The sequence below is a fragment of the Gopherus flavomarginatus genome, chromosome 5 (assembly GCF_025201925.1).
Source record: "Gopherus flavomarginatus isolate rGopFla2 chromosome 5, rGopFla2.mat.asm, whole genome shotgun sequence".
NCBI classification, from domain to species: domain Eukaryota; kingdom Metazoa; phylum Chordata; order Testudines; family Testudinidae; genus Gopherus; species Gopherus flavomarginatus.
Window position 1 is genome coordinate 28818612 of NC_066621.1, and position 9735 is coordinate 28828346.

General features: G+C 43.7%; 1 protein-coding gene across 1 annotated transcript; it reads right to left on the bottom strand.

The window, feature by feature from the left end:
* Positions 1 to 7161: 7161 nt before the first annotated feature.
* Positions 7162 to 7691, bottom strand: LOC127052650 (zinc finger protein 70-like; the record flags this gene model as incomplete). The annotated part of the gene is made up of 2 exons (XM_050956536.1): positions 7162 to 7343; positions 7427 to 7691. Coding segments are annotated over 2 exons (447 nt in total), but the record flags the coding sequence as incomplete, so codon positions are not given.
* Positions 7692 to 9735: the final 2044 nt, after the last annotated feature.

Here is a 9735-nt window from a genome sequence, read left to right on the forward strand (position 1 = left end):
CAGTGTGGTGGCTGGTAATTGAACCTAGGTCAACTGCTCAAAAGGCTGCTATGCTCACCACTATACCACCAACCCATCTGGTGAAATTATTCCTTATGCTTGCACAATGAGGCTAGGCCAGAATTAAGGCATTTTCCTGCCTGTTAAAATGTACTGGATTCTCTTCACAAAAAAGCCAAATACCTCTATCATCACCTGGGTTTGAACCATCAGCCTTTCAATTAACCACCAACTTTGTTAATCACAGACACAGGTAACTGCCTACTTCTCAGTCTTGTCTATGAAGCACCTACAGGGATACAACTGGCTAGTGAGGGAGGCGCACTGCTGGGGTTATGAGTTCAGGCCTCACCCAACACACCAGTTTTCATTAGCCACAGAGCTTCCCCCATTGCTTTGTCTCATTCACATGGAAAATGCCATACGAGGGTGATGAGAGTAAATTCTAAACTCTGAAATGCGGCGGTGGCCCAGAGATTGGGATAAGGGGTTTGAAGAGAAAAAGCTCTAGGAGTATAAAACCAGACAGTCGCCAGGGGCAGGTACAGTACAATCCCTCAACAGGGAGCCACGGTGGGGGGGGGTTCACTCCCTCTGTGAAATGTCCTGAGAGGTATTTGAAGATGAAGATAAAGCCATGGCTAACAAGTGACTGGCACGTCCTGGATTCAAGAATGGAAGGGACTTGGGTTAATAGTCTGAAGATTTGCGTTACCGTCACCGTCTGACCCCCCTTCAGCTCGGAGCAGGTTTGTAAGTTGCTGGGTGGAACACACAGACTCCTGAAGAGCAGGGGCAGCTGTTTCCATGGCAGAGAGCCTGACACTTAGCAGACTTTCTATACCTGCTGTTTTGAAGCAATTCAATAAAATAACGGTGGAGCTACAATATCCGGTCCAATATTTCAGCCCCCTGCTGCAAAAACGCTATTTTAGAATCTACACAAGAGGCTTCCAGTGCTAGGACACCTGACCAGAGAGCTCAGTGGGGGTATAACAGCTGCTGACTCTGAGGGTCCTGAGCTAAATCCACTTGCTGGTGAAAGTGTTTTGATTTATTTGATTGATAATGAGCACCAGCTACCAGGGGAGAAGCCCTGTCAGTCGCTGCCACTGGGAAAGGGCAGGGGGAGAGGGAACAAGAGGAGAAAGGCAGAGACATTGGATACGAGGAATTGGGGGGAGAAGAAAGAGAGAACAGAGAGACAATAAATGATTGAAGCAGAACCGGTGTCCCAACTCGATCTTGCTCATCACAGGTGTTCAGAGAGACAGGTAGTTGCAGGTTTTCCAATGTCAAGTCCGAACATTGATTCTAACAATGTGAGTTCAAATATCAAGGGGATCTCCACAGACCTGATCTCTTCCCCCTTTCCCTTTTAGTATTTTTATTTTGACGTATTTGGCTTAACCGTGATCTTCTCTTTCCCCACCTGTATTGCAATTTGGGGATTATTTTTATTTTGCCTCCCTTTTGTTCATGTCATTATAAGTGTAACTGCAAAGGAATCAGCAGGAGCAAAAACTGACTCAATACTTTATTTCCCCATCATGCCAGAACATCATACAAACAGCTCACACAGCTGGAATCATAACACGGAAGGCCAGGGGATGGGAGATGCAGGTTTCCAAGTGTTCTGTCTTTCTCAGATGAAAACATTCCAGCCCCTTGTGTGCCTCCATCGTGTATGACCTGCTGGACTTTGACACACTTATTGTCTCATTCTATGGATGTGATTGTAACACAATGTGACTGAAATTAAACCACTTCCAGACTAGGAGACAGAAGACAAAAAGCCATTATTGCACTGGATGGGACTCAAACCCAGATCAACTGTTTGTACAGCACCTATGCACAACACTATAGCACCAATGCATCTAGTACGAGTAGCTATCCTGCAGGATCTTTCTGCTGTCAAAGAGGGTGATATATGACCATGGAATTAATGAGCAGAGTGGATGAGCTGGAAACTGCTTGATGGCAAGGAGCAGAGTTCGGATCCCAGAATGACTGAAAGGGGGCAAAGGTGAAATCAGAGCTCATTGGGAGCTGGCCCCACCCCAGGAGAGGGGAACTGAAACTCAACTTCACTCATAGAAAAATCTTCCCTGAGAAGGAAGGGAACAGCTTGTTTTAAAGACAAGGTTTATGTTTGTTCCTGCTACATATGGAGGGGCTGGGTAGTTCTGATTCCAGCCCCCCAGACTCTGGGTGCATAAGGAACAAATTCAGGCTGCCAGTCACCTGCAGGAGCGAGATGATTTTTTGACAGTGAGGGATGCCTCGTCCTAAAGGCCTTTGTCTGCCCCCTTCTAGTGACTGTTTGGTACCGGAATGCAGCCACCACTCCTGGGTCTCTGCTGGGGAAATAATGTTTCTGTGCAAAACACCAAAGCTTTTAACAGAAAGAAAGAAAAGGAGATGGCAACACAATGGGACTAGCACATAAGGAATGAAACACAAGATGCTTCCCCCACGTGCATTAACTTTTAACCTTGGTTGCAGTGTTGTTGTATCCATGTTGGTCCCATGGGTCCTCTGGGGGGCGCCTGACATTGGTCATTTTCAGAAGACTGCACAGTGGGCTAGATGAACTGGTCTGACTCAGTATGGCTGCTCTTATGTTCTAACTGCTGTTTAGGAAAGAGACGACCTTTCAGACTACACAAAACTGAAGCAGGGTGCTGGTGTCTCTTTCACCAACAGAGTTTGGTCCTCTACAAGCTCTTACCCTCACTCGCCTTGTCTCTCTTGGCCTCTGAAAAGTGTTTTCTCTCCACTCCCTTTGCAGAGAAGTTAAATTTCCCTTTGGGCAACTATTAGGCAGAAGCAATTGTATTGACCGTGACACTAGAATTGAAGATTTAATATTATAAACAAATGAGTCTAAACCTGAGGTTCTGGTTTCCACATTGGTTTTTCTAACTCAGTTCCCAATTCTCTTCTAGAAAGGCTTCCAGGCTGCCTGCCCAGCCCAGCAAAAGTGGCTAGGAGAGAGTCCACAATCCTGCCCTTTCAGGTAGTGGAAGACTGCTATCAAATCCCCCCTCACTCAGTCAGTCCCCAGCCTGTGACAGTGCATGGGATTCTTCCGTCCTAAGTGCAGGACTCTGCACTTCTCCTTGTTGAACTTTCTCAGATTTCTTTTGGCCCAATCCTCCAATTTGTCTAGGTCACTCTGGACCCAAACCCTGTCCTCCAGCGCTTGGATTCTTTACATGCTTTCACAGAGCGAAGTGCACATGTTCCATGATTTCATAGGGCAGACTTTTGTGCTATTGGGAGCTTTCCCTGTGCAAATTTGACAGGTGGATCAACATAGAGACACATTGTGACCTTTCTCAGGGTACTGAGGGCTGTGAGTCTCCTTGTTGCCACCTGCCACAAGGAAGAGGGACTTTTGCATTTGGCAGCTGGATGTTAGTAACCAAACTCACCAGCTTGCTGGAACTCAAGGACCCTCCTCTGAGCTACAGTAGCCACCCTAACCCCTGAGTTCCTTCAGTGTGTCCACCTCTGGGGTCCAGCCCGGATCACCAGATACTTGTTGAAATCCCAGATCCTCTCTTACTGAAGTATCCCAAGATACAGTAGCAAGGGTGCACAGTAAAACTAGTATCTCACGCAGCACTTGAGTACAGTTATTGAACAAGCAAAAAAATTATTTAACTCTTATGTTCTAACTGCTGTTTAGGAAAGAGACGACCTTTCAGACTACACAAAACTGAAGCAGGGTGCTGGTGTCTCTTTCACCAACAGAGTTTGGTCCTCTACAAGCTCTTACCCTCACTCGCCTTGTCTCTCTTGGCCTCTGAAAAGTGTTTTCTCTCCACTCCCTTTGCAGAGAAGTTAAATTTCCCTTTGGGCAACTATTAGGCAGAAGCAATTGTATTGACCGTGACACTAGAATTGAAGATTTAATATTATAAACAAATGAGTCTAAACCTGAGGTTTAGAGATTTAAACAAACAAATGTGAGTGATGGAAACCAACTGTTATCAACTAAACAAAGGCAGAAAATGATAGAAGAGAAAGGCCAGCACAAAAAACAGAGAGAGGAACAATAAGATACTAAAAGGACAATGGTTGGAACTCTCCATTTCTCTCAGTCTTTGGATTGATGGGTACGAGAGCTGTAGCAACAGTTGAGGAACCAGGGTAAATTAAATCAAATTAACTTTTCAAGATTAGCCATCATTTCCTGTATGACTAACAAAAACAAGACAACTTTCAGTTTTCCAAAATAATTCAGATTATCACACAGTCTCTTACTCTTTAACCAATAACTTCACCTATAATTTCATTTTAATTGGTAACAACAACATATTCAAAGATCACAAATTGTTGTCATATGTTACTTTTCTTTTAATCCCCATTGCCAACAACTGAACGCTGGTTCTTATTTTGGTTTGTCCCAATGTAGGACCCAACCACTTCTGTGAGTTCATATATCTCAGGATCTTCTGTCATACGTGTTGGTAGAAGGGGTCTTCTATGTCAGAATCTTTGCATCATGGAGAAAAATACCTCTCTTTTCACACTTCCTAATCTTTCAAAGTAGGAGGAGGTAGAGAAGTAATGTAAATGCATAAAGCACAAGAGAAACCTCTCTGGTCTACACGAAAGACATTTATCTGGATAACTATATTGCTTAGAGGTTTGAAAAATCCACACAGCTGAGCAACGTAATTACACAGCCCTAACCCCCTGTGTAGATAGTGCTACATGAGCAGGAGAGCTTCTCCTGCCAACAAAGCCACCGCTGCTTGCGGGGGCTGGACTAATCAAGTCTGATGGGAGAAATCTCTCCCATTGGCTTAGAGCATCTGTAATAGCAGTGCTACAGCAGCGCAGCTACATTGGTGCAGGTGTGCCAACATCAGCTTAATTGTGTAGCCACAGCGTCAGACACAAAGCCATAGTATCAGGACTCAACATGCGAGTATCCAGAAGTCTGAAATTGGAGGCTGACAAATTCGTTGTCTCATTAGTTACCATCATTTCTACAGCCTGAAAGTCCTTGTTACCCAGCCAGGCAGACACTTTGGGATCCACAGGGAAGGAATGTCCTATGAAGCATTCTCTCTTTGCATCCAAACAGTGAAGGATGACTCTTCTCGGTCTAACCCTGGCATACTTTGGAAGTGTAATCAGGGACACTGAAGTAGGAAGTGGAGTTGTACAAACAATTTTCCTTGGGTCACCATAGCTTCCTTAACTGGGGTGGAAACCAAGAACTGGGTGTGGACTCTTTCAACCTCAGCTCTTTCCAAATCCTTGGTCTTGGATAGGGGAAATTTACACTTCTCTGAAGTAGAATCCTTTACAAAACCACTTAAAATCTCAGCAGTGTTAATGAGGAATGGCTTCCTGAAACATACCTAGTTTTTCTTTAATTCAGTGGCACAGGTCCAGGAAAGGGACTGGATACAGGCCTGGATCAGAATCTTCGTTAGTTACCACAGCTGGAGATTCTATTAAAAATTTGTATTTTTCTGAAGATATTACATTTTCAACACTGGTTTTATTTTATACACATCTTTAGAACCTACAAAGGATAAATTGGACAAGAATTCCACTTCTATTTCCTCAACATCTGTGTCATGAACAGCTGCATTTCCCATAGCATAGGATTAGCTAGGAGATATCTTCTGTAGGGTCTGGGTTACAAAAGCTTTGGGAACCAAACACATGAGCATTTTGCCTAGTTCAAAATCACTTACCATGGAATTCTCTTCCCAGATCATCGGTGACAATATTGCCTTAAACAACTGAACTACACTGTGATCATATGCACTTCCTTCAGTTAGCTGAGGTTGTGCTGTTGTTCACCATTTCTGAGTGGAGATTTTAAATCACTGCTGTTTCTTTGTTAGCCTGTCCAGTAAATTAGAGAGTTCTCTCCTGTTGATAGAACTGCACTTCAACTTTCTCCATGTCATCATGGACGATGGGGAAAAAGCAAAGCTGAAATCATAAACGGGGACTTAGCATAGGGTCACTGTCTTAAATTCTTCAATAAATCTGAGCTACATCCTATCAAACTGAACTAATATCCAATTGGGTGACCAAACACAGCCTTCAGGAAAGATAGAAACCCACATCACAGAGAGAGAATACATTACAAAGAATGTGTCAAGTGAAATTCCGGAGCAGGTTACATCTGATTATTCAGAACCGGGACAAGAGATTCTCCCACCATATTGTCCTCTAATCCATTCAAACCTGCTTCCCTCATCCCTGTCTCCATAGTCAGTTATGTTATTTACAATTTTTTTAGTATTCTAGCATCCCCATAATAAGGGAAAAACAGCCCTCTTGCCAGAAGTGGCTTTACAATAGATGGAACCTGGGATTTAAACTCTAAATGATCACACTCTATTTGGAATCCATTTGAATTCCCCTCCCAGGACTTTTGACACTCATCTCCAGTCACAGCGATTCTGATATAGGATTAAAGTAGTAAAAACATCATCTGCAAGCACAGACAACAGAGAATGCTTCATCACAAGACACTTTGAGAAGTGGATGGATAGAATGTGATGAACATAAACTCTGCATGGCCCAGGCAAAAGGTAACAGTTCTGCAGTGAAGGAGGAGGAAGGAATGTTTGAGTCACCTCATCTCCTTCGAGTGTCACGGAAGCTGAAATGACACTTTTTTCCTGCCCCTGCTCCTCTTCATTTACATCTAATTTGAAAAATTTCCAATATTACTGCTCTTCAGCACAACCCAGAACGACGTGAGAACAACTGGAAATGATACAATCTGTATCATTGGTGACTAACAATAACTTTGCAATAGGAGGAATGGTACAAATGTGACTTTCCCTGGTTCCTCATAGGAAGGGCACACTCAAATTACTTGTGGGACAATAGAAAGGACAAATAGGTCCATCTCAAAAGAGGGCGAACTGCAAAAGGCAAAAATGGGCTACTCATCTGGACAAGCTGAGGGATAATGTTGCTGCAAACAGTTCAAAGAGCTTTAAAAGTTACTATGTGGGAATCAGGAAAAGTGTTAAAGAAAAGAAAGTCTTGATAGCCCTAGAGATTGTTACAATGTCGATCTCCCTTGCAGATTCTCTGATGGCTAACATGGGCTGAATGCCAAGAGAAGGTTTTCCCACACTCACAGCATTCATAGGGCCTCTCCCCTGTGTGGATTCTCTGATGCTCAGAAATGGCCGAACTCTTAATAAAGCATTTTCCACACTCACAGCATTTATACGGCATCTCCCCTGTGTGAATTCTTTGATGGGTAATAAGGTTTGAGCTGCGATTGAAGGTTTTCCCACACTCACTGCATTCATATGGTCTTTCACCTGTGTGGATCCTCTGATGTCTAGAAAGGCTGATCCGTCAGTGAAGCTTTTCCCACACTCACGGCATTGATAGGGCCTCTCATCTGTGTGGATTCTCTGATGAACAGAAAGGCCTGATCTGCAAGTGAAGGTTTTCCCACACTCACAACATTTATATGGCCTTTCCCCTGTGTGAATTCTTTGATGGGTAATCAGGTTTGAGCTGTTATTGAAGGTTTTCCCACACTCACTGCATTCATAGGGTCTTTCACCTGTGTGGATCCTCTGATGTCTAGAAAGGGCTGATCTGTGAGTGAAGCTTTTCCTACACTCACGGCATTCATAGGTCCTCTCATCTGTGTGGATTTTCTGATGCACAGAAATAGTTGATCTGTGAGTGAAGGTTTTCCTACAATCACTGCATTCGTAGGGCCTGTCCCCTGTGTGGATTCTCCGATGATTAGAAAGGTCTGAGCTGCGATTGAAGGTCTTCCCACACTCACGGCATTCGTAGGGCCTCTCCCCTGTGTGGATACTCAGATGAACAGAAAGGCTTGATCTGTGAATGAAGTTTTTCTCACACTTAGTGCATGTATTTTTTCTCTTTTGCCTAAGGATTTCCTGTTGTGTTGTGGTTTCTATGAGGACCTTCTGAGTTCCCCGAGAGGAAATACATTTACCCAATTTCTCCCCTGCCTGGTTTCCTTGCTCTCTTTCTGATCTGTGCTGAATCTCGAAAGAGTTTCCCTCCTCATTACTCCTGGACACATTCCTTTTCAAACTTTGCGATAATGCTCTGTGTTTATCCACTTGCTCAACATTTCCCTACTGAGAATTCTCCTCCTCTTTCTCACATGTCATTGCATCACCTGCTGCGATACAGACAGAAACCTCAAAACAGGGATGATAAGTTGAAGACCAAACCAAAACAAGCGCTGAGGACAGGTCAAATAAAAATCAGGAACTAAACTCCCCCAAACTTTTCCCCTAAATAGGACAGAGGAGGGGGATGAATTCAGCCTTCACATCCCATCCAAATACGCAGGGGGAAGGGAAGAAGCTAATCTCTGGTGTCTTCTAGGATCTACAGGAAGCCTTGAGCTATATTTACCCTGAGGATACAACCCCTGCTAGAGACAATAATGAACTGAGAGACCTCCAAAGGGCTTTGCTGGGCATCCCAGATGTTTCCTTCAGGCACTTACAGATTCTGAGTTGGTTTAATGTTTTCTCACCTGTGTGGGGAGCTCTCAGGATCTCTCCTTCCTCAGAGCCCTGGAGGTCTGGGACCCATGGCTCTTTTCCTTGTTCCAGCTGGGGGATCACATCAGGCTGGGTAAGAGGAAATCTTGCAGAGATGAAAGAAAACAAAGTAGTTCAGTTGATTTCATAAGACTTTGTCATAAAAAACATTCTGTTTATTTAACTTCAATGATTAGTGTGACCTGGTGGACCAGAGGCAGTTCTCACTGAAAAAGCCAAGATCGGGGCAGGCTGAAAAAGAGATCACCCACACAGGCTATCGAGAAGGTGAAAAAAGAAATCACACAGTTCCGTTTATTGCATCCCAGTTCTCTGACTCCCAGTCAGCACCTAGATCCAGCACAGTGAGAGGTTATTTAAAAACTGCTCACATAAACAAAATGATCTTCTGACCCCAAAGGTCAGCCACGTTACCAGGTCGGTATAGGTTTGGATCTTACCCAAAATACCACACTCCCAGCCAATCCTTTAGCATCTAAACTAAAAGTTTAAACGATATAAGATAGAATGAAGTTAAATGGGAAAGCAGTCTGATACATTAAAAAATGGATAGTTCAGATTCTTAGCAGTATTAGTGAGCTGCCGGTGTGAAAGTCTGTCTGAAACACATCCACAGCTTGAACGGGTCATTCAGTCCTTTGTTCCAGGATTCAGTTTGTAGAGAAGTTGCTCCAGAGGCAGGATGGAGGATTGATGACAAAACGGAGATGATGCAGCTGCGCTTCATATTCCTTTTGCTATGTGGCTTGTTCTTCCTGTATCCCAAACACAAGATTCACAGCACATGGCCTGGAAAAGCCTTGGAGTTCTCATTACACAGGCTTATCCGGGAATGTCTTGCTGACTCAATATGTATATCCCCTTGGTCCTTTCCATGGGCTCATTGTACAGCTGATGACCCTCAATGGGCCATCAAACAGGCTAGGCAGTGTTGATGCCAATATGTCTGGAGGCGTCACCCAGAAACACTGCCCAAGTCTGGAAATACAGATATACCCTACATATCTATAACTCACCAGACAAAGGTTATAGAAACATAGAAACATAATGATCATACTTGGAAAATCATAACATTTTCCCTGACACCTTTCATGGCATATCTAGCACGATTTATTGCAATTTTATCAGATTTTATTATTTTATTATTAATACCAAAGTGTCTCAGAAT